Source organism: Cnephaeus nilssonii, assembly GCF_951640355.1.
Source record: "Cnephaeus nilssonii genome assembly, chromosome: 17".
Classification (NCBI taxonomy): domain Eukaryota; kingdom Metazoa; phylum Chordata; class Mammalia; order Chiroptera; family Vespertilionidae; genus Cnephaeus; species Cnephaeus nilssonii.
Genome location: NC_137088.1, coordinates 3,713,837 through 3,737,762, shown reverse-complemented (window position 1 = coordinate 3,737,762; position 23,926 = coordinate 3,713,837). Strand labels below are relative to the sequence as shown.

General features: G+C 57.0%; 2 protein-coding genes across 3 annotated transcripts; one reads left to right on the top strand and one right to left on the bottom strand.

Annotated features, from left to right (window-relative positions):
- The first annotated feature begins 256 nt into the window (after positions 1 to 256).
- TRNT1 (tRNA nucleotidyl transferase 1) lies at positions 257 to 8,812 on the top strand. Of its 2 annotated transcripts, none has more exons than XM_079794528.1 (8): positions 257 to 305; positions 1,105 to 1,243; positions 2,381 to 2,574; positions 5,064 to 5,202; positions 5,497 to 5,623; positions 6,592 to 6,785; positions 7,887 to 8,140; positions 8,547 to 8,812. In XM_079794528.1, exons 2-8 carry the CDS (start codon positions 1,105 to 1,107, stop codon positions 8,793 to 8,795), a joined length of 1,296 nt encoding a protein of 431 aa, XP_079650654.1. In that variant the 5' UTR covers positions 257 to 305; the 3' UTR covers positions 8,796 to 8,812. The 2 variants fall into 2 exon arrangements, with proteins under 2 accessions (XP_079650654.1, XP_079650655.1); XM_079794529.1 differs by lacking the exon at positions 257 to 305 and adding an exon at positions 319 to 588.
- Positions 8,813 to 10,679: 1,867 nt separating this feature from the next.
- CRBN (cereblon) lies at positions 10,680 to 23,509 on the bottom strand. Its single transcript, XM_079794527.1, has 11 exons — positions 23,417 to 23,509; positions 19,912 to 20,024; positions 19,178 to 19,380; positions 18,637 to 18,786; positions 16,195 to 16,354; positions 15,219 to 15,281; positions 14,040 to 14,124; positions 13,398 to 13,513; positions 13,049 to 13,113; positions 11,797 to 11,928; positions 10,680 to 10,871 (listed from the first exon to the last, which is right to left on the bottom strand). Exons 1-11 carry the CDS (start codon positions 23,481 to 23,483, stop codon positions 10,691 to 10,693), a joined length of 1,335 nt encoding a protein of 444 aa, XP_079650653.1. The 5' UTR covers positions 23,484 to 23,509; the 3' UTR covers positions 10,680 to 10,690.
- Positions 23,510 to 23,926: the final 417 nt, after the last annotated feature.

The window sequence follows — 23,926 nt, the reverse complement described above, 5'->3', positions numbered from 1 at the left end:
GCGGTGCAGGGGCGCGTCCGGCCACCGCGGGGCGAGCGAGAGGCGTGCGGAGGAGAGACACACAGAGCAGGCCGGTCCCGCGGGTCCCCAGGAGGCGGGCTGGCCGCGGGCCTCGGAGCCAGGAGCCCGCCCAGGCCCCGCCCCCGCGTCGCCTCAAAGCCCGCCCAGGCCCCGCCCACACGCTGCCTAGGACCCCGCCCACGCTCCTATGACACTCTCCATTGGCCACCGATCGGCGCGAGAGAGTGACGTCACGGCGGCGGCCAGCCGGAAGTGCGTGCGGGGCTGAGTCCGCGGCGGGCCGGGTGAGTGGACGGGGCGCGCGTCGCGGGAAGAGGGCGGTGGGACCTTCACGCGCGGGGCCCGTCCCCGGGACCCGCGGGCCGGGTGCCCAGACGCTCGCCCGCCCTGGGGCCGGGCCCGACGGAGCTGCCGGCCGTCTCCGGGCCCCTCCGGGCCCCGCGTCAGGACCCCCGGGGTCTCGCTGAGCCGTTCAGCCCGGCGCCCGGTGTGGAGGCGCGGCCTTAGGGCCGGGCCCCGCGGGATTTCCGATGGAGGCGCAGGAGGCGCCGTCCGGCCGTGGGCTGGGTAGGGCGCTGGCGCGTTCCTGGTGGGGAACGCCCGGACCCCCGCTTTCCACCCCGCGGAGCGGGTCTCTGGCCGTTTCTGCGTCGCCGCTGTGCTGATGGCGAGCGGAGCGGGGTGCGGGGACAGGGGCATCAGGGCCGGCAGGCGTGGGGAGAGGGCGGCCGTCCCGGGACTCACCTGTTTCACGAAGCCCAGGACGTCCCCTGGCCAGAATGTCAGGCGGGACGGGGGGCGAGGCTGGCAGGCACCTGGGACGCCCGGTGTCCCTGCGACTCTGACCCGCTGTGCCCCGCGGCCCGCCCCTGCGAGGGCCTGGGACAGTGAGCGGGCCGCCGGGAGCCTGGTCCCCGCTCCGGGAGATCCCTGGGACCTGCCTCTCCCACTGGTGCCTTCAGGTTCCCATCCACACGGGAGACGATCGTCTCAGTCGATAAATAAAATTGCAGCGTGCCCCCCCCCCCCATTTCCCGCCACTTTTAAATTCCGTCCTTGAGTGCTCCCGCATTTGTGTCGCAGATGCTGAGGTGCCTGCACCCCAGGTGGCTGAGCGGTGGCCGGGCGGGACTGCGCCTCCTGCAGCGACATCTGTTCACAATGAAGGTGCAGTCTCCGGAGTTCCAGTCGCTGTTCACGGAGGGGCTGCAGAGCCTCACAGGTGAGGGGCTGCTGCCTTTGGCTTTGGAAGTCCGTGTACGCGGAGGGAAGCCGTGAGCACGGAGAAGCAGAAGGTTCTCGTGTTTCGGCCACATTGCGCCTTTTGTTGTTTTCCGCCATTGAAAGAAAGGTGATTCCCAGTGATAGTGAAATCACAAGAGGAGACAAGACATGACCAGTAAAAAGCATGTTTTTTCTATGTGCCAAGTACTTACATACAGAACAGGGTCGGGCCACTAACTTAAACATGCCCATTTGTGCATGCCAAAAGCTGCTTAGATATTGTGGGGGTTTTTAATTTGGAGGTGATGCAGGCATTCCCCGGTCCATGAGCCACTGTGGTTCTTGGCTTGGGCAGGAAAGAATCCGAATTCGAGCCAGCCTAGACTTTAAAAGTGAGGGAGTTTTTGAGTGAAGCGGGAGACAGCGGGGCTCCTCCGCAGACTGCAGCCCCTCCCAGCGGGTTTCCTTCCCTTGTTGAGGCTCAGTTAACCCTGGCGTAGGGCATTCTGGGAGGGGTGGGGGGCAGGAATATTAGGATTTTCAGGGACAGGGGAGGAGACTTCTCAGAAGATAGGTTTTGGGTTTCCCTTGCCAATCTTGGTGGCTCAGGTGCCTCGTGTAGCTGCTAATGTGGCGAGGGGCGATGCTGGGTGAGATGAGCCTCCCTGGGTCCAGCCGGTCGTGTGCAGGTTCTAAGCCTCACGCCTGGTGGGGCAGGCCTCCGTGACTGTGTCTGTGGTTTTCATCGATCACAGTTCCGCCACATACCCTGCCTCAGAGGAAGAAACCTGTTTAAAAACACACTCTCCACGAAGCCCCTTTCTGTTAAGCTCGGCCACCACAGTTCTGTTCCCGTGCGGGGAGCGGGTACCTCTCATGTGATCAGGACGCAGAAAGATAGCCTCGTCCTGCAGCTCCGACTAACATCGTGGAATTGACCATCAGGAGAGCGTCCCCAGTGGAGTGGCTTTGGGGGGGGCGTTCACCGAGACCCTCCCTTCCTGTGGGCCTGTCCTCCCACGTCCACAGGAGGAAGGTGCTCGGGCGGGTCCCGCCAGCTCTCACAGGCTGGAAAACCACGTAACCTGGGGTCCTTCGGGGAAACACCTTGAAATAAAAATATCTTTCTCATCAGAGTTATTTGCCAAAGAAAACCACGAGCTGCGGATAGCAGGCGGCGCCGTGCGGGACCTGCTGACGGGCGTGAAGCCGCAGGACGTGGACTTCGCCACCACCGCCACGCCCGAGCAGATGAAGGGGCTGTTCCAGGCCGCCGGCGTCCGCATGATCAACAACAAGGGGGAGAAGCACGGGACCGTCACGGCCAGGGTGAGGGACACCGACAGCCACCGCTGCCCGGGCCTGACCTCACAGCTTACACACATTTCCTAGTTACGACCAGCAAATCACCACGCTCCTGAGAGAGCCACCCCTCCCCTCCCCGCACCGCTCCTTCCCCGGATCCTTCCGTCACCTCTGCTGCGGGTTCCCAGAACACCTTTCTGTGCCTGGTGTTTGTTTCATGTTGATTTCCCAGTTTTCAGGTGGGATCTGTTGACTCGAGGTCCTACTAGGGAGGGAGGGGGATGTGCCACACCAGCCGCGGCCGTTTCTCGGCATCATCCTTGCTGTTGGGTTAAGTCAGCGTCCCGTGTCCCCCTGTGGCCTGTGGCCCTGCTGTTGGGTTAAGTCAGCGTCCCGTGTCCCCCTGTGGCCTGTGCACAGCCGCATCACAGGCATGTTGTGACCACATTTCTGGTGTCACGTGACTTTATGTTCCCTGCAGTTAACAGCAATTTTCTTGGACGTCGCTTTCCGTGTGTGTGCCCCGATTTGTCCTGGCTGTCACACTGTCAGGGTCCTCTCAGTCCACTCCAGCGACCAGGTTTCAGTCCTTGTTTCGGGCCCTCACCTGGACGGTCCGGGCCGCCCGCCCGCTGCCTCCCGCTCCCCTGCACCAGCCCCGGGAGCCTCCTCCTCTCCCTCCTCCACGGCCTGTCTCCGGGACCCTGGGCGTTCTTCCTTGCTGGCGCCCTGGGGGTGAGGGTTGCTTTACACTCACCTGGTCTGGTGGTTTGTTAGCTGCGGACTTGGACCTGGGACGGCTCTGCCCGCAGCCTCCGGAGAAACCGCGGCCCGGGTGCGTCTCCTTCTGGCACCGGAGGGTGCTCCCTCCCGGAAGCCTCTCTGCTCTCTCTCCCTGGTGTTTTCACTCTCAGGCTGACGGGCCTTGCGTTTTGTTTGTCTCATTGACCACACAGCGCCCCTGGTGGGCCTCCCGGGTGCTAACTTCACCCCGTGTTCCAGGTCTCCTCCCCGGAAACGCCTGTGATGCTGGGCCTGGGCCGGGGACTAGCCCAGGTTCACCTTTTGTCTCCTCTGGTTACATTCGCCTGCCTTTCCCTTTCCTTTCCAGATTGCCGTAACTTGACCGCCCCGTCTTTGTTCTTTTTGCAAGTCTTGCGTCTTGTCAGGTGTCCGATGGTCTTTCCAAGGATCTTTCTTTGGAAAGCTTCCTGCCGTGATTCCCCTCAGGTGGCGTGTGGACTGGCTTCCAGCGTCGTCCCGTCCTCTGCGCGGGTTCCTTCTTTCCTTTGACTGAAGCCGGGCGTCCTGGGCCCTCCCTGGTGTTGGGTGTCTTCTGGGGGTTGTGACACCTGGAGAGCTTTATGTCTCTGGGGCGTCGCTGTCGGCCGGCGTGTCGTTGGGGGACGTCAGCGGAGCCCTCAGTGTCCGGTTAGAACAGCCTGCTGACGAGGAAAGGGGTGCGGGTCCTGGTTACTCTTTTCACTTCATCTCGTTTTCTTCGTGGTGGTCACTCCCATGATCCTCTGTGTCTGCCGCCCCAGGATGTGTCTGTCCTTAGATGGGGCTTTTTGTGGGCTGCCTGCTTCTCGGGGGGACGCATCCTGGGAGTCCTGTGTTCATGGCAGTTCTCAGCCTTCACATTTCAAACCCTTTCTTACTGCTTCCCTGTGCCTCAGCCTCCTGAGTTCTGGAATTCTGAGCGAGAACTAGCTGGCTCTCCGGAAGAGAGTGTGTGAGGCTGAGAGGAATTCTAGAACAGATGTGTAGTGCTCGCTTGGCTCCCAGGTCCTGTGCGGAGACGCCCGTGTGCATGTGAGACCCTGCGGCTCACCCTGCCCCGTGCACGCTCCCTGCTGCTCCCCCTGCCGTGTCTGCTCCCTGCTGCTCCCCCTCCCTGCTGCTCCCCCTGCCGTGGCAGGCGCACTCTCTCCCGCCCGCCCCTTCCTCACTGCTCTGGAGCCATCTCCTCGCTCCTGCACGTCAGTGTGCGCAGGTCCTGCTGAGTTCTCACGGCTCAGCTCCCGTCACTGTCACAGCTACTCGACTTCTCGCCGCTGCAGACGGTCCCTCCAGCCAAGGTGGACGGAGGCCTCACAGTAACCTCCTTGGTGGTTAGGGGTGCAGGAGCTGCCTGCTGTGCTCCCCGTTTCTCCCTCTGTCAGCCCTTCGCTCAGTGGCTACGTTCTATAAACTGACGCTCAGCTCTCTGCATGCTGGATCCGTCAGAAAGGGTTTCAGAGAGCAGCCGGGTTTGAAGTAGAAGCAGCAGAGGGCTTCTCCCCTCTGTCACATCACTTACTTATCCCGGTGGCCATTTTCGTGTCAGACTCATCTTTTAGGAAAATATCCTTTGGATCCGTCTGTGAATACCGTGGGTGCCTTTCTGGGTCGAGGTGCGTGTGCATCAGCTGACTCTGAAGAGAAAGAGCTGCCTCATGTCAGGACTCGACTTTGCTTTCAGCCCATCCAGTGACTCTAACACCTAATTTTTAAAAACCATGTAATTACAGCTGCATAACGAAAATTTTGAGATCACCACACTGCGGATTGACGTGGTCACGGACGGAAGACACGCGGAGGTGGAATTCACGACTGACTGGCAGAGAGACGCCGAGCGCCGAGACCTCACTGTCAACTCGATGTTCCTGGGTAACGTGGGGATGAGTGTTCACCTCGGTCCTTGCATGCCCGCCTGGGGAACCCTGGCTCCTGGCCCGCTGTGCAGCCCGCGCCCACGCCTTCGCCAGCGTGAAGCAAGGGCACTGGCGCCGGCTTCTGTCTGACTTGCTCCCTTAGCCCGATGCCCTCGGGGCCCCCACTTCCCAGGGGACAGGTTTCATTCTTTTTCACGGCCGAGCACTGCCGAGTAATATTCCGTTTGTAGATCTACCACCTTGCTTTCCAGTTCTCATTTGTCATTCTTCTCCCCTTTCCCATGAACAGGCTTTGATGGTACTTTATATGACTACTTCAATGGCTATGAAGATTTAAAAAATAAGAAAGTGAGATTTGTTGGACATGCTAAAAAGAGGATACAAGAAGATTACCTTAGAATTTTAAGATATTTCAGGTAAGGGTTTTTAAAATGATAGTTATTACTAGAATACAGTTCTGACCATGTGACAGGCACAGTAGTCAGTGCACAAAGCGGTGACATCCCACGTGAGTCTCCAGGGGAGACGGAGCCAAGGATGAATGAACGGGTATAGTTTGAGGTCAGTGCTGAGATGCTGTGAACACCAGTGTCAGGGACAGGCACGCCACGTTAGAAACGTCATTCATTCCGATGTGGCAGGCGGGCGGCGTGTGGGCTGGGCTGCTCGGGTCACATCCGGCCTTGTTTGGGCGCCTGGACCAGGAGGCCCTTTTCACTCGAGCTGCGCTGGACGCCCCTCCCCACTCCCTCGGCGACGTGCGAGTGAGTGAGGCGGGCGGCCTGGCTCTTGCCAACTTTAAGAAGTTACTTGTATTTTACTAGCTTTCGGGTTTCTCGTGTAGAAAAAAGAGAAGGTAGAGGACGGACTATAAGATTTCCAGGCCCCCGCTAGCCCCCCACCCCGAGTTGTATGCTTGTGATTGGCTGGTGGGGAAGGTCCCGGTTGTATGCTTGTGATTGGCTGGTGGGGAAGGTCCCGGTTGTATGCTTGTGATTGGCTGGTGGGGAAGGTACCGGTTGTATGCTTGTGATTGGCTGGTGGGGAAGGTACCGGTTGTATGCTTGTGATTGGCTGGTGGGGAAGGTACCGGTTGTATGCTTGTGATTGGCTGGTGGGGAAGGTACCGGTTGTATGCTTGTGATTGGCTGGTGGGGAAGGTACTGGTTGTATGCTTGTGATTGGCTGGTGGGGAGGTACCGGTTGTATGCTTGTGATTGGCTGGTGGGGAAGGTACCGGTTGTATGCTTGTGATTGGCTGGTGGGGAAGGTACTGGTTGTATGCTTGTGATTGGCTGGTGGGGAAGGTCCCGGGAGGTTGGAAATGGATCTTCCTGGGCGGGTGCTGACAGCGGGGATCCACTCCGAGAACTCTGTTTTGTAGGTTTTATGGGAGAATTGTTGACGAACCTGGTGACCACGATCCTGAGACTTTGGAAGCAATTGCAGAAAATGCCAAAGGCCTGGGCGGAATTTCAGGAGAGAGGATTTGGGTGGAGCTGAAAAAAATTCTGGTTGGAAATCATGTCAATCATTTGGTTCACCTCATCTACGACCTTGACGTGGCTCCCTACATAGGTGAGGCCAGGCCACACGTTCCGCACTTATGGAGGTGAAATGCCTGGCTCAGCATTCCGTAGGGAATGTGTTTAGTTCAGTTGAAGAATCCCCAAAGGACAAGTGGAATATTCCAAAATGAGCTTTGAGGATGGGGAAGGACAGTTGTCACGGGTGGGGGGACTCAGACACAGCGTAGATAGGGGTCCAGTGGCCTCTGCAGCCAGACCGTTGGAATGAGCCTCTGCCACTTGTTGGCTCTGTGGCGTGGGTTCCTCGCCTGTTAGTTTCTGAATCTAAACCTGGGGATGAAAACAGCCTCTTTCTACTGCGGCTGGTTCGGAGAGTTAGCACACGGCACTCAGAAGAGTGGCAGGCATAGGAACCGTTATAATTCACACTCAGAACAGTGGGTGTATCTGTGCCTCTTGTATGGGCAAACTTGGAGATAGTTTGAATAGACAGTTGTTGGAGCAGGTGGATGCTCTTTTATTAAATCGTCAACTGATGACGTGTTTCTATGATTTTTTGAGAGAGAAACATTGGTCTGTTGTCTCCCGTACACGCCCTGAGTAGGAATTGAACTCGTGTCCTTTTGGTGCATGGATGATGCTCTAATTAGCTGGGCCCCCGCCAGGGCTGAAGGAGTGGGTGCTCTGTGGCCACACGTCAAGTGAGTGGCCAGGAGTTTGCATTTTTTTTCCCATTTTTTCATTAAGGTGTTATGTGTGTACGTGTCTTACCATTGCCCCCCAGGAGTTTGCATTTTTTCATTTTTTCATTGAGGTGTTATGTGTGTACGTGTCTTACCATTGCCCCCCAGGAGTTTGCATTGGATTGTGTCCCTGGGCCTGATGGCCATCTCTGCCGCCTGCTCAGCCAGTTAATGGACACACACGCTTTACAGCTGCCCTGGTGTGCAGGGCGAGGGGGTGAGGCCAGCAGCCATCACTAGTCCCAGTGGATGGAGGCCACCCGATCGGACCAACACCGAGTCCTGGCCACAGGCGTTTCTGCCTGGCAGAGCAGTGGCTGGTGTAGCGTGTGTGTGTGGGGGGAGCGGGGGGAGCTCACTAAATGTCACCGCTGTACAGACAGTGAAAAAGGCTCCTATCCCGACAGGTTTACCTGCGAATACGAGTTTGGAAGAATTTGACAAAGTCAGTAAAAATGTTGAAGGATTTTCACCAAAGCCAATGACTCTCTTGGCCTCATTATTCAAAGTACAGGATGATGTCACAAAATTGGATTTGAGGTTGAAGATTTCAAAAGAAGAGAAAAACCTTGGTTTGTTTCTAGTGAAATACAGGAACGACTTAACTAAAGCAACGGATAGTTCCGAACCACTGAAACCCTATCAGGACTTCATTATAGATGTAAGTACGTACCCGTCGTGGTCAGTGCAGTCCATCCTAATAGTAAAGCTAACTTTTTTTAAATACATTTTTATTGATTTCCAAGAGGAAGGGAGAGGGAGAGATAGAAGCGTCAGTGATGAGAATCATTGATTGGCTGCCTCCTGCACGCCCCTACACTGGGGATCAAGCCCACGACCCGGGCATGTGCCCTGACCAGGAATCAAACCGTGACCTCCTGGTTCATAGGTCGATGTCAACCACTAAGCCACACCGGCCGGGCAAAGCTAACACGGACACCCACAACGTGTTTTGTGGACTTCATGTATTTTAACTGAGAATTTCCCATGAGCACGTATGTAACTCTAGGCTGGGGCCGTTAGCATGCTCTCTAATGTGTGTGGCACTGTCTGATGTTGGCCCTCAGTCCAGGGAGCCCGACGCCGCCGCCCGCGTCTGGGAGCTGCTGAAGTACCAGGGCCAGCCCGGCCTCCTGCGGGCCCTGCAGCAGTGGTCCGTGCCCGCGTTCCCCGTCAGCGGCCACGACATCAGGAAGGCGGGCATCTCCTCCGGGAAGGAAATCGGGGCGCTGCTGCAGCAGCTGCGGGACCAGTGGAAGAGGAGTGGTTACCGGATGGAGAAGGACGAGCTGCTGAGTCACATAAAGAAGAGCTAAGTCCGTGAGAGCCGCCGCCAGCAGGACAGCGGTAAGCCGCTCGCACCTCTGCCCTGGGGAGGCTCAAGAGACTCGAGTAGCGGCGTGAAGGCGGCCGAGGGTCTTCAGAGAATAAAGCCTTTTACTCTGGGAGTCGCTGTACTTCAGGCATGAGGTGAAGGCTACCTCCCCTCGGGAGCACAGACCACGTGCCACTGCACATGGCCTCACACGATCCCCACGTCACAGGAGTGTCACTGGTGCTGTCTGACAGCCCTGAACTAACGTTCTCCTGGAGTAGTTCCTACTGGGAAGAGGCTAGTTGGCCTTGCCCGTGTAACCTGTGTAGGCTGTAACTGTACCCTGACCTTTTATAATTGGCTTTCCTTCCTGTGTAGCCACTCTGAGCATCTTTGTACTGGCAGTCGCCATATTTCTGTGAAAGCCGCTAAGAGGAGGTGTGGAAACCCTCCATGTAACGGGGCTTCTGCTGAGAGGGAGCCCAGACCAGGGCCGTGAGTGCAGGCGTTGGGAAGGACTCGCTGAAACACTCAGCACCCACTGCCTGGGAAGGGCCCACTGCACAGCGTCCCTGCATCCCGAGGGCGGGAGGGGGGTGTGCAGGCTTAGTGGCTTCAGGTCCAGGTTCGTCACGTAGAACACACTTTAAAGGAGTATATGCACGTGTTTACTTATTAGAGTTTTATTTGCAAGTGTCAGTGAGCAATAAGGGACATTCTGAGATGACACCTTCAGGGGCAAATGTCACAGCTGCGCCCCGCCCTCGCGGGTTTAGCCTCAGCATGGGTGTGCAGAGCGACTGGCAGACACGGGTCCTGGCAGCCATCACTGCCACAGGAAAGCATGGGGACAGACTGGCGTTTGGAACGAGGTGGCACGTGCAGGGTGGTCACTGGTGTTTGTGGGCGAGGCAGTCAACACGGGCGCATGTTTGGTAAAGACAAAGTTGGTTTTGGCCTCACGTTTTACCCCCTTAGTTGAACTTGCCCCAGTGAATTAGGTGAAGCCGCGAAGGACTAGCGAGACCACCATAGTTCACACAATGGGAAGACCCCCAGGGAACCCTCAGTGTACAAGCAAAGAGGTAGGTGGCGAACCAGCATAGCGAGACCTTCGTCTCGAAGTTACTTCTCACACCTACGCCATCTGCTTGCGTAGGCGGTTCACGTGACTTAAAGAACGTGTTTTACTTTTGCTCTTAAAGTTTACTTACAGGTTTTCTCAGTCGGCCCTGAACAGTACAGCCTAGGGAGACAGCGCCTGCTTGTGGCCTCCCGGGGGACAGGGAGCAGATGCTCCTTAGTGGCCTAGGTTCCGACTGCGCTTGGAGGGGAACCCGCAGTGTCACAGTCGGACACTGAGCAGACGCTCCCGTCCTGGGTTTTACTGACAGACGCGTAAGAAAATGAAAACTGCTTTGGGGCTCAAGCGGCCTCTCTTAACTAATATTTACAAACCAGGGTCTCAGGGAAGCTAGAAGCCGAGGAACAAAGGCCAGTAAAAGGGCTCTGGAGCCCTCGCCACTGCCTCACCCCTTCAAACGGGCCTGTGTGCCCGAGCGTGGCCCTCCGGAGCACGGACCACGTGCCACTCTGCACGCGCCTCACGGGGTCGCCCTCCATCCCAGTGCCGCGTGCTCTGCGGGAAGCAGTCTACCGGTGACGAGCCGCCTGACACCAGGTTGCCCAGGACCCCGGCACGCTGTGGAGGTGGGCGTTCCTGAGAACCAGGCGTCCCGGCGGCTCTTCCTCGCCCACAGGGCCGTCGAGGCTACACCTCCAAAGCCCGTGGCTGAGGCTGCCCCCTTCCCGGCCGCTCTGCGGGTCGCGCAGCAGCGGGCGTTCCGAAGCGGCACTGCCGGGGCCCCAGCCGTGGAGTAGCGGGCCCTCCCGTGTTCACAAGCAGAGCACCACTTTCTCGGGGCTCAGCTCGTCCTCGGTGTCCGGGATCGTGGGCAGCAGAGCAGAGCGAGTCAAACCCCAAAACTTCTGAGGTAACATGTCCTTTTTGGTGGCTGTGAATTTCCATCCGATGTGGCTGGCACAGACCCTGCACTGGGCGACCGTCCAGGCAAACCTGCGGCGGGAAGGGCGAAGGGACGGTGAGCCGAGTGGCCAGCTCTGCCTCCAGCTTATGGAGGGACCCTGCTGGGAGTCGCCCCAGGGCCCTGTTCTCAGCATCAAGGAGAACACGGCCCTCTGCGCTGCACGCTCCTCACACCGAGGTCCTGCGGAGCACGTGGTCCAGCTCCTGTGAGCACACAGGCGCCCGCCTCCGCAGCAGCTGCCCCGGAGGGAGTGCTCGGGGGCAGTTCTCATGCGGAACTGCAGCCTGAAACAGGAAGGCTCAGTGGTTGAGCATCGACCTATGAACCAGAGGTCACAGTTCAACACCTGGTCAGGGCACATGCCTGGGTTGCAGGCTTGATCCCCATTGTGGGGCGTGCAGGAGGCAGCCGGTCAATGATAGTCTCTCCTCATTGATCTTAATCCTTTCCTCTCTGAAGTCAATAACTAATAAATATATATAAAGAATACAAGCCATGGTATTTCTGCTCTTCGTGAAAACATGCCAAACCATGGAATCGCAGCCCTTTCCTTCCTTGTCCCCTGGGCTTTTCCCAACCTTAGAATTTAGGTTAACACGTTAATTCTACTTGTCCCCCCCCCAAAAAAGGCTGATCCAGATCTGGCAGAAAAGACATACTAGGGTTCTTGAAGAGGACGTGGCTGAGGGACCCGCCCGGGCTCCCAGGTGGCAGGGACGGGCAGTGCAGTTAACCCGAGGGCACCCACAGGGCCACCCCGCTCCTCCCCACCCCACAGTCAGGGAGCCGATGCAAGGACACCCTGGCCAGGCGCCAGCCCTCACGGCATGAAGGGCATGTAGAGAGAACCCCTCATTCCACGGTCTGCTTTGGGCTATAATTCTAGCAATGCTCCTTAGAAATCTTTGTGCCCAATTAAGGCAAAGCCAAAAGAAACAGTGCCCAGAACATTACCCAGGAAACCAGCTGTGCTGCGTGGACGGCCGGCCGATCAGGTTCAGGTTGGAGGCCTTGTACACGGTCAGCGTCTCGTGCACGTACCCGTGGGGGTTCACGTAGGCCGCCATGGGCCCACACAGGGACAGGCTGCAACAGATGGCACAGGGTCAGCCAGCACACCATGGGGGAGCCTCGTTCCAGCAGACTTCTTACAAGCCGACCAAGGAGCGAGGTGACAAGAGCTAAGACTTCTGAGCTGTTCGCTTTGTTTACGTAAAAGCAGAACCTCAGAGGGACAGCAGCAGGTGGGCAGCTGCCCAGGTTTACTCAGCCCACACGGTTCCTTCCACGCGGGCCCGAGGGCAGTGCTAGGCCTCAGCCCACACGGTTCCTTCCACGCGGGCCCGAGGGCAGTGCTAGGCCTCAGCCCTGCCGCAGACAGCAGTTAGGAATTTGCCACAAACGGTTCAAACACTCCCTCGGCACTGGACCAGGCTCAGAGCATGCCCTGCTTGGTCTGGGGCCAGCTGTGCAAAAACGGATGTTTAACCGGACGGGACTGTGATGCCTGAGGCATGGTACGTCCTTACTATATTCTAGACCGGTGGTTCCCAACCATTTTTTGGCCACGCCCCACGTAAGCATCTCTAAAATCCTATGCCCCGCCCCGTGACATATAATTCTTATTATTCAAAAAGTGAACCCCTATTCACGAGGAGGAAGCCTAAAAGGCCATTAACTGGGTCTAAACGAGCTTCCAAAGCACCTGGCATCCATGAAAGAGAAAAATAAAAGAACGAAAGAACAGTTGAAGTCTGAGGAAGAAATCACTTAAGAAATAGTTAAAAAATATGAAATGATATGAAAAAATACCAAATAAGGTTTCAAAACATAACAGAGAACAGAAAGGCATAAATAGGTCACAACATATATTCTGTAGATGAGGCCCCTAGAACCATAAGAAATGCAAAAAATTCACTGTTAATAACTCATTCCCAAATTGCCCCCCTGTGGGCGTGCGCCCCACGCTGGGAAGCACTGCTCTAGAACACCGATTCCAGCAGGGACGGGCGCAGGACTGCCCGGTCTGCTGCTTGGTCCCCGCGCTGGGGCTGAGGGAGCCCAGCCTGAGGCCGCCGCCCTCACGTTGCACTTGCTGAGTGACTAGAGGCGAAGTGTGGGCAGTGGAAAGAGTCTTGACAATAATTGGTGAAGACAGCTGGGAAATGTACTCAGAAGTTTACTGAAGATGTAATAAATATCTCACCTGAATATTTCGTTTTTGGTTGTTATTTCTGTTTCTTGACATTGTTTACAGCACAGAGACGTACACTAAAAAATTAAGAGGCGATTAGTGGGGAAAGCTGCCTCACACAGTGACGTGATGACACAGGTCACGGGACACCCTCTAACCACTGCCTCCGGGCCGCGGCGGCTGACACCACAGGGCCCGCGTCCACACGGAGCGGACAGGCGGTCCACCGCCCCGGGAGGCACACAGCTGGCGCTTCCCAGGTCCAGGGGAATCCTCGAGGTGCACGGTTTCCTTCTGGTCCTCACCGCGAGGGACCCCGGAGCCACTCCCCCCGCTGCCTGGCGCCGGGGTGCGTGCTCACCTTGTTCATGATGTCCAGCTCGCAGCGCAGCCGCTGGACGGCACTGCCGATCTTCAGGAGCTGGATCCTCAGCACGTCGTCAATGGGGAGACAAGCAGCTACTCTGTAAGAGAAATCTTAGAGACGTGGCAGGTTTCCACGTTTTAAACCTGGGAAGCGTGTCCTTTCGAAATCCTCCTCTACGGGTTCCAGAGAGCACTTCTCACATCACAGCCACTGAAGCACACAGCTGCCCAGTGTCCTCGGGAAGTGTTACCTCGCAGCTTCCCTGCACTTGTTCCTGCCAGTGCCTCCTTTCCAATTAAGCACAGAGTCTAACACGCTAGGAGTTTATCTGCTGAGAGACCAGGAAAATAGCTACACAGCACCCAACAGCACAGGGATGATGTGTACACGTCCCAGAACAGGGTTCCGTTAAGCCAGCCCGCCTCCGTGAATGGAGCCGGTGAGGGCAGCCTGAGCTTCTCAGGAAGGCCCTGCTGGGAACGGGGTGTTCCCAGCATTTAAACCTTGCTATCCCACTTCCTAAATGCACGCCTTTTTAAAACTCGAAGCAAGAGAATGTATGTACCTCTCAAAGCTGACAGAAACACTAGTTAAGAAAACGAATGTTTTTGGTTTCGTTCAACAAACGTTTCCTACCTATTGGATTGGAAGGAAGAGAGTCCTCTCTCAGGTTTTCGTCCCATTCCCGCAGCTGCTTCTTGATCCTGTCCATTAACGTTTCCTGTAAAACAGGAGGAGCCCTAATGAGGCTCAGACATTGACAATTCACTGTCTTCTCAGCGCTAAGAACCCCAAGACGCTCAGCAGCAATTAAGTCCTCGCTAGTGAAGCCTCGTTCCAGTGTCAGCCTGTTCCTCACGGGAGCGGATCCCAAACCCAGCTGGCCCGGCAGCTGCCGCCTGGGCTCTGGGCCTGGCAGGCGCCCGCCCTCGGCTCCGGGCACCAGCCTCCTCTCCTGCCCAGGAAGCCTTTCCGCCTCCACCCGGGACCGAGGCCGGAACCGCGGGCACTTGCACACGCATGAGCGCTCACCATCCCTTCAGTGTGCGCGCCAAGCCCGTGTGCTGGGTGTTGGCTGGGACCTGTCTCCCTCGTGGCTGTGCAGGTGCCAAGAGCTCAGCACCTGTGGAGCCCCAGGTGGGACTCGCGGGCAGGTGACTCCCAGGAACGAGTGACCGTGCGGAGTGTGGACTGGGTGCCAAGCGCAGCAGCCACACGGCCCCATGTTACAGACACTCCAAACCTCAGAGAAAGGGACAGAAGCCACAGAAGCCACGCTCTGCAGTCTGTGTCTACAACCCAGATTCCTCTACCTGTTCTGACAGCCTGTCTCGGGACTCTGCACTACTGGGGGGTGGGGGGTGGGGGGGTGATGCTGGGCATTAAACGTAAGCAAAAACACTGTGGATGTGACCGTGAGCACACCAACTAGGGACCAACTAGGGACCAGGAGACAGACGTTAACATATTTGTTTAGAAAAGTCCAAAACACTGTTAAAGGACTCTTTAATTTTCTAAGTGTAACTCCATGTGACCCAACAAAATTTCAAAGGCTTCCTTCAAACCCTAAACCATCTCCGTATCTAGTCCTGAAGGTGTCAGGCACAGGAACCAGGAAAGGCCCGGCCGGCGTGGCTCAGTGCTGAGCATCGACCTAGGAACCAGGAGGTCACGGTTCAATTCCCAGTCAGGGCACAGGCCCGGGTTGCGGGCTCGATCCCCAGTGTGGGGTGTGCAGGAGGCAGCTGATCCATGATTCTCTCTCATCATGGATGTTTCCCTCTCTCTCCCCCTCCCCGAAGGTGAGTCACTTACTGCGTCATACAAGGAATACAGCCAGCGGGGCCACGAGGTCAGATTTGCACAATGAAATTTTCTCTGAAAACAGAAGAAAAAGTCACTTGGTAAAGTGATCCCACACAACAGAGACACCGTGGCATGGGAGCGGATTAAGGCAAGGCCTGGCTCAGGCCTCCCCTCCATGCCGCCCGGGTTCTGTGACCTGAACAAGCCATGGCCCCAAAGCCGAGAGCAGGGTCTCGGTTCCCCAAACCTGTCCAGGAGCCTGTGTCCCGTCGGGGTGTGCTCCCATACCGACTTCAGCAGCGACCCTGCCGTCGCCCTGCTTGCTGGAGCCAACCAGGGGAGTGAGGGCTGAGTCAGGCTTGAACAGCACACAGCGGCCAGCGGCCTGCGAACCTGCAGTCAGTACTGCCCACCCGTCAGAACCTGTTCAAGCTGCGGGAATCTGGGAGCCTCCTAGGGATAACTTTCCCACAGGAATCTTCTAGAACACTGGGACTGAGACACAGAATCCCAAGGTCTGTGCGTCCTCAGGAACCAGTCACGAGCCCGACGCTCCCCACCCTGCCCCCTGCCAGCTGCAACGGAGTCCTGTCTGAAACGGGGTGCGTTCAACCCCAAGAACAGGAGGGTGGGGTGCACACTGACCCTGCCAGAGATGCTTCATGGACAATCATACGAATTTACATGAAAATTAAACCTTCACTACGCTCTTTGACAGAGTAAGGGACGATCAATGCAGGGTTTATCAGGTTACAATGAAAACTTTCCAGACTTTTAAGAGATACATCTCAAAAAGCCAATTTACTCCCGATTCAGAATCCAGTCATCTTTTCCTGTAGCAGAAAGCATAAATGCTGTTTCTACTCAAACGGGCACATCGTACGAGTGAGTAGAAACAGGCTCCATCTGGTTTTCCTACGAGAAGAACGGTTTAGCCAAAGGACACATGCCTGCGTCTCTGCAGAGCGTGGCGTCAGCGCCTCACCTTCTGGTACTTCTGCCACCACGTGTGTGAGCACCGGTCCTCCCAGGAGGCGGGCGTGGCCGGCACCAGCCGGCACTTGTTGAGGGACTCGAGCTGCACGGCGGCCATGGTGGAGGGCAGCACGCACTCGGGCAGGATCCGCACCTTCGCCTGCTGGATTCTGGGAGCGAGGACCAGGCACAGGTTCACTTTTAAGGTAAACTAACTCGAACTATTAGGTTTCTAAACATGAGGCTAATATTAAACACTAAGGTTTTCAAGATTTTCTTTTTTAAAAAACATTAATCAAATGCTGATGTTAAGACAAAAGTTTTTCGAACATACTATTTTTCATAAATCATACCAAAGTTCAAACCAAAGATAACCTAAGAATGGGTTTTCAATCTCAGGGTGGCATGGAGAGGAAGATTTTTATGTTTCGGGTAATATACAGGCTAAAAATGAAACCAAGTTAAAAAATCAACACGTAACCAACTACTAGTGCGTATCCTGACGCTTGTAAATTAATTTATTAGACACCCATTGCCCCATCTCCCCAGGCTGCCTGCCCCTCCCCTTTCCATCCAATCACCCGCTCCTGGGAGAGAAAGGAACAGAAAATGAGACCCCGTGGATGGGGAGGAGCTGAAAAGACCAGAGAAGTCCTTGTATCTTAACTCCGTGTGCATTTCCTTTCTCATCCAACGTTTAACTTGATCATGCAAAGGATCAAATACAGATGATCTTTTCATACTTAACAATTAATTACTTCAACTCTCACGACAGCAAAGCCACCATTCCCAGAACACGACGGAGACGACCCTGGCTGCGGCCCCGCGCTGGGAACACGGCCACATGAAGGCTGTGCCCAGCGGTTTGCTTGGGGGCGTGCAGGCTCGGCGACCAGGAGGCGCCAGTGCACTCCGAGCTGTGCTGGACGCGGCGCCGGCCAGCCGACAGGTCAAGCGGCACACTCAGCGCTGCCCGGAGTTCAGACCTCTCGGTACCATGCTTAGGTCTGCAGTGTCCCGCGTCAGCCCTTCCACACCGACAGCCTCGCCCCGCAAGCATCCCAGCGGGGGCCTGGGGACCACCGGGGAGGCCGTGCCCTCCACATCTCGCCCAGCCCGGCTGCACGCTCCTCAGGTGGATATGCCGTGTCCTGCTGTCAGTTAATGGTCTGCTGCCCTCTTGTGGTCAAATGGTTTTCCCACAATCAAAAGTCACTGATACCAAGACAGGCTCAGAAATACACTTCCCCAAGTCAGTTTCCATTACGGCTTCTGGAACACAGTGTTCACTAATAATCAATATTTTATACGCACGAGGCCAGGAAGCACTCTGAGAACGGAGCTGTTCATGCAAGCAGCTGGCTGTGTCGCAGGGCAGGGCCCCCGGGACACACTCCACCCGCTCAGGCGGAAGGTCTGGGCCTAAGTGTGGAGGCAAAGTCTCAGCCATTGTCCTCGAGCACTCATCCCCCGAGGGAGACAGACAGACGTCCTGTGACAGTGAGGTGTGTTCGCGCTATGATGTCTCCACAGTGAGTGTCCTGGGCAGAACCCTGAACCTGCATCCTTCTCCACAGGGAGTCACCTGTGCCAGAGTCCAGGGCCACGCCCAAGAGAGATGCCAGCAGGAATCAGGACAAATGCTAGTGTATGTGTGTGTGTGTTTTAAAAAAGGATAAATTAAGGTGGACTAGATTTTAAAGGTGAGTTTACTATCTATCCTCCTATATAATAAAGAGATAATAAGCAAATTAACCCTCACACCTAACGCCGTCACAAGATGGTGGCGCCCACAGCAGGGGCGGAGCAACGGGGTCAGGGCCAGCGGCTACTCCGTGCGGCTTCCGCCAGGGTTCCTGCGGCCCTGCGGGGGCGTGGGGGTCCCGGCGTCCACTTCACGTGGCTTCTGCCAGGTTTCCAAGGCCCCATATGCACGCCGCGGGGGCAGGGCCGGCGGCCGCTCTGCACGGCCCGGAGGCGGGGCATTGGGGCGGCACGTCAGGTCCCCCGACGGGTCACTAGTTCCTTATAAGAGCTGAGCCGAGTAACTGGTGACACCGAATACCCAGAACTCCTCAACGTCAGAAGGCCCATGAGCCTCTGAGCTCCACCCGTTCTCTGCTGAGAGGCCTTCAATCCAGAGCCACGCCCACTGGCACCGCCCTGTGGGTCTGCCTACTGCTCTGACCTCCAGGGACCCTGAGGGAGGGGCTCCCAGGATGGATGAGGCAGGCGCTCAGACTGCTGCAGTTTTACAAACATCCCAGGTGGCTGACGCACAGCAAACTTGGGAACCACTGGCCACAGCTTCCAGGGAAAGAGAACTAGTCAAAAGTTAGGAAGTTGGAAGGTGAGTGGAAGTTGGAAGTTGGAAGGTGAACATATAAAGAAATATGAGAAACACACGTCGTTCTGAGACATCTGCTTCGCTGTGAGAGGCGGCGTCTCTTACCCGTCCGACTGTGTCCTCAGCTCCAGGACCTTGAACCTCTGTCTTCCGACCGCTTTCACTTTCACCACCTCGATTCCAAAGTCCTGCTCTTCCCGGTAGGCGTAGATCTCCGCGGTGGTTCCGAACTGCGCCTCCCTCTCCTGTACATTACTTCCAGGCAGATTGCAGAAGGAAACAGTTTGGAACATTTAATTTTAATTTTTAAATACGCAAAGCTGACGAAAGCAATGCACCCGGGAAGGCAACTTATAGTAATCGCCCTCACTGCAAAGCCACCTGAATGCTGCCTGGGGAACGCGGCTATAGGAGGCGGCTCACCGCGTACAGCGGGAGCACACGTAAGAACAAACAGGTTTCCCGTCCGAGAGCGACCAGGGCTCAGGGTAACCCACGCCGCCCCCAAGCAAACGCTCCTTTGCCCCGCACACCTCGGGAACTGAGAGCAGCCCTTGGGCACCAGCATCCCTGACACGGACGGAAAGGCCTCTCCCTCTGCCACGCAGGCCGCCTCCCACGCACGTTTCTCGCCGCGGAGGCCCACCTGTACGCGAGCACGGCGAAGGTCCGGTCCTTCTGGATCAGGCTGCGCACCATGCTGACCTCCTGCGGGCTGAAGAGCTGCAGGGGCAGCGTCTGCCCCGGGATGAGCACCAGGGCCACCTGCGGCAGCACCGGGATCACCTGGCAGCTGTCGTCGTCGTGCAGCGTCCTGCCGTGGAACTCCTCCATGTCGGCCCCCAGGTACTGCGGGCAGACGCGGGCGTCACGTGGCGGCACACGCACACGCAACAGACTCAAGCCAAACCAGGGAAACATAAACAGAGGGCACTGACATCTGCTCAAATAACAATGAACTTGGGGCATCAGCATCCCCCACGCAAGTCTAGTTCTGGCTCTTAGAATTTCAAGACCATTCTTCTGGTTCAAAAGACTTTATTTTGACGGAGATAAGACATCTCTGTGCCCAAATATCACAAACGACAGGGTCAGAGGTCAGTAGGTTAAGCAGCGCCCCACACCTAGTGGTGCAGAGAATAAGGAACTTAGTGGCTCCACGACCAGCAGACACACAGGAAGGGGGACAGCTCCTCAAAGGGTGACCGCAGGAGGCGCGGGAAAGTGCTGGAGAGTCCCAGGAAGCGGCTCTGTGGCCCGCCCACGTCCCACCCAGGCTCTGGTGTGAGCAGTGCTAGCGAGGCTCCGCCCGGTCCCCCAGCCGAGAACTTTCACCTGCAGTAACCATCCGTCCGTCAGACCTGCCGCGGAGCTACGTACCGTGTGCGACGTGGGCAGGCTGGTGTCAAAGTTTATGACACTTGGCTTTTTGGCTTCTTTGCTATCCTGGTCTTCAACTTCCATTTCAAATTCATCTTCCTCCTCGTTCTCTGCTGTAAAAGAACGTTGTGAGAAGGAACAGACAGGTGAGCACAAACGGATGCTGACAACGGAGCTGCGCGCCCTCCCGCAGGCACAACCCTTCCCGCGGTCTGAGCCCTGGAGGACAGGGTTCTGATCCCACTCCCGCCTGGCGATCCCTGCTGATGGTGAGGAGGCCGCAGGGCCGGGGTCTGGCCCAGGCTCTGCCTCTTTCTACTGCTTTTGGCCAAGGTCCTGTTTGAGGAAAGCTTAAGGGTTACAGAAAAGCTGCGCTCCTATACTCCTCACATCCACTTCCAGAGCGAGCGTGGGACCCTGAGGAGTTGGCTGGCTCGCGCCCCTTTATCTGGGATTCCCTGGTTTGTACTAAGTCCCCTCCCTGCTCCAGGGCCCACCCAGGAGGCCACGCTACAGTCACTGTCTCCCTGGCCCCGCTGGCTCCGGGCTCTCCAGCTGGAGTTCTGTCGGGCCCTCTGTTGATGTGTCCTCAGATGAGACAGAGGTTACGAGTTCCGGGAGGTGAAAGGCTGCCAATGTGACTGATCAACACGGCAGCTGCCGACCGGACCACCCGGCCGAGGCCGTGTTTGTGGGGCTTCTCCACGGTGACCTCCCTGGGGAAGGAACGCACTTGGCCCAGCCCCCGCTGCAGGGGTACGGGGTCCCCTCCTTAAAGGGGCATCTGCACACACTGCTGGAACCCTTCTGTGTGAGAGACACGCAAGACAACCCGTTCCAGCTGACTGAACTCGAGTTTCCTCATCTGAAGAGTGACCGGAATGAGTAAGACAATCTGTAAGGTTCTTTCAAACTTTCACTTTAATGATTCCTACGGGAAACAGGAAGGAGGGGAGGCCCACTCATGACCGCACATTCCGGGCGGAAGGACTTCCATGGCGGTGACTTCATCTCCCTGGCTATCACTCACTGTCTGCAAAGGAAATGCCTACAAGCATCTTCATACACATTCTGCTTCGGAATTTTAAAGCTTGCATGCAACATGAAACATTTTAGAAGAAATGCCTCAGAAAGCTTTCTCCACACGTAACATGTGAGTTAGGAGAGCTAAGCTGACCTACTTAAACCCTGACGTCACGAACAATAGGTGTGAAAGTTAGAACAAGCTGCACCGAAGAGGTGCTGTCTCTCAAATGGGGTCTGTCCTTCTCAGGCGACTCCTACCCCTACCAGGGCTGCTCCACTGCGGGGGTAGAGGGGGGTGCCCCTCAGGGGATGTGGGAAACGTCTGGAAATATTTTTGGTTGTCAGGACTACGGGAGCCCTGCCAGGATCGAGTGGTGCGACCAGGGATGCTGCTGACCGAGCCACAGGACAGTCCCCCAAACAGAGAAGTCTCCAGCCCAAATGTCACGGAGCCAGGCGAAGCCCTGGCCTAGAATAACCATCAAGATTTAGTGCATCTCATTTCGACTCCTATTTCCTATATTTCTAAATGCCCCAAAGAACCTTCTAAGTAGATAAAACGTCATCCCAAAGAGTCATTTCCTTTGTGCACATCATTACTGAAATCAAACCACCTCCAGCGAGGTCCCTGGCTAGAAAGCACACATGCCTAGCAATAGAGGAACTGCCTTGGGCTTGGTGTGATCCCTAGGAACTCCTAGCTAGAAGGCTTTGGCAAAGAGCGCAGCATTATTTCACCTTACATTCTCACGGGCAGTGGTCTATCACTTCCTTTAAGTACAAATTTCTCCTGAGAGCACAGATGTTTCACCAAGAGATGAAGAAAAATACAAACCGATGATAAAAAATCTAACTGAACCTAACTCCTTCTATTTACAATCCTGACAGCGTGGCTTCCACTTGGCGTGTGGAGAGACCCGCGAGCAGCACCAGAGAAAGGTGAGCAGGTCAGCTGTTAGCTGGCGGCTAGAAGCCATGGTTTTAAAATTCACATTTCAGCCATTCTGACTTTTTCTAGTCCCCAAATGATTTCCTTACATATACGGGGTGTCCCCCAAAAATGTATAGACACTTTGAGTAATTATTAATTCCAATGGGTTAAATCTGAAAAGAAAGAACCATGGAATTAATCATTATTCCAAGTGTGTATGCATTTTTCGGGGACACCCTGTGGTATAGCCTTTCTCATAAATAAGGCTGAGCCCCACTTCCCCTATGGGCCTGTTTATCGGCCAGTGTTTCCTTGGCCAAGATAGATTCTTTGCATCTTAAATAGTTAGCTATTTCCTTGGCACTTAAAGAGGATTATTCTTTGAAGCAACTCATAGTGCATGGGGTTATGGACAACCCAATGTTTCCTTACAAACAATCCCCATATGCAAAGGGGACATATGTTACACTTTCAACAATAAAGATACATTTTTTTAAAATTCCTATATGATTCAGAAAAGCACTATTATCGCATCTACAAGCTCTCTGGGCCTCTCCCTCTGACTTTTGGACAAAACCTAACTGTTGGGAACCAGCGGAGTGAAGTCCGAGACCGGGTCACTCAGGAGCCGTCCTCCCTGGCACTCGGGGTGGCAGGTGCTGAGCGGGCGGATGGCTGATGGCGGGGAGAGCTGACACACTGAGCTTCAGGTCAGTTCAGCTGCTGGCTCCAGAACCACCCCGCCCCCCGACTCGCCTCGCGTTTATTTGTGCACAGTGGGTCCCCCTGCATGGTGTGCGTGCCCTTAGCCTCTTCCGCCTCCAAACCACGCCACTCCCGGTGCACAAACTACCCTCCACGCACAGCTTTCCTTAGGCAACTGCCTGAACCACAATTGTTTCCTGCACAGAAACCACCCCCCCCCCGCCCCCAACCCAGCGGCAGGAGATGCAGGCACCCAACCACCTCCCCCCTCCCCCCTCCCCTCTCCCTCTCCCTCCCCACCTGCGGGCCTGAGCTTGCACAGCCCCGCCCCGGGCACGCGCTTCCAGACGTCTCCAGACGCCCCTCGCACCCTCCCGCGCCTCTGAGGACCGAGCGCGCCCCTAGGTGGCCCTGACCACAGTCACACTCCCAGGAGGGCGAGGCCGAGCGCCGCCGCCTCCACCTCCCACCCGACACCGCGGGGGCTGGCGGGCGGCTCGGAGGGACTGAGGCGCCGGGAGGGCGGCCGCGCCCCGCACGCAGCGAGTCTGCACCATTAAGACGCGGGCTGGGGCCGTCCGCCAGGTCGCCGGGGGCAGTGACAGTGCGGCCGGGCCCGGCGGAGACGTGCGCGCTCGGGGCACGCGGGCTGTCACCCCGAAGGGAGGGCGCCCAGGAGGTGACGGCCGCGGCCCGGCCCCCGCGCCCCGCCCGGCCTCGCCCAGCCCCGGCCCCCGGCCCCGAGCCCCGCCCCAGGCGACCCCCGCGCCAGCCCGCGGGCTCCGGACACGCGCCTGCAGCCCCGCGCCGCCCCGCCCCGCCCCGGCCCGAGCCGGCGGTTACCAGGCAGCAGCGGCAGGTGGTTGCCCATGTCGTGCGCAGCGTCCTGCGGGTCCCCCTCGCCCGCCATGTCTGTTTACCCGCACAGCATGCTGGGACGGGGCGGCGCCCTACGTCCCGCCGCCGCGCACGCGCGACAGCGCCCCTTGGCGGCCCCCGCGGGGAGGGCAAGCGCACGCGCCACAGCGCCCCTGGCGACCCCCGGCGGCAGAGCACCAGGCAGCAGAGCCAAATGCTGGAGGTAGACGCCCAGGGCTGGAAAAGCAGGCGGCCTTTCTGTCCCCTTTGGAGCCCCGCTCCAGGTCACCGAAGCTGCCACCTGTGGGTCTGTCCCCATCCCCCTCCTTCCCCTCCCTCACTGGCCACGCGCTTCCTCCTCCATTCCATCTGTCCAGGGTCTGCAACCCACCAAGGTCCGTGCAGTCCAGCTACCCTGGGTGGGAATGAGATGAGAGAAGGGAAATTGGTTAAATGAGGGTCTCAGTAAATATACCCGTATTTTCCGGCGTATAA

Bases quoted from the DNA above. Each gene is read 5' to 3' on its own strand.
- TRNT1 (XM_079794528.1), top strand. From the start codon at position 1,105: ATGCTGAGGTGCCTGCACCCCAGGTGGCTGAGCGGTGGCCGGGCGGGA. The intron at 2,575-5,063 runs GTGAGGGACACC...ATGTAATTACAG, and splicing joins ACGGGACCGTCACGGCCAGG to CTGCATAACGAAAATTTTGA. The intron at 8,141-8,546 runs GTAAGTACGTAC...GTTGGCCCTCAG, and splicing joins ATCAGGACTTCATTATAGAT to TCCAGGGAGCCCGACGCCGC.
- CRBN (XM_079794527.1), bottom strand. From the start codon at position 23,483: ATGGCGGGCGAGGGGGACCCGCAGGACGCTGCGCACGACATGGGCAAC. The intron at 18,787-19,177 runs GTGGGCCTCCGC...TCTGCCTGGAAG, and splicing joins TTCGCCGTGCTCGCGTACAG to TAATGTACAGGAGAGGGAGG. The intron at 10,872-11,796 runs GTAATGTTCTGG...TTCCCGCCGCAG, and splicing joins CAGCACAGCTGGTTTCCTGG to GTTTGCCTGGACGGTCGCCC.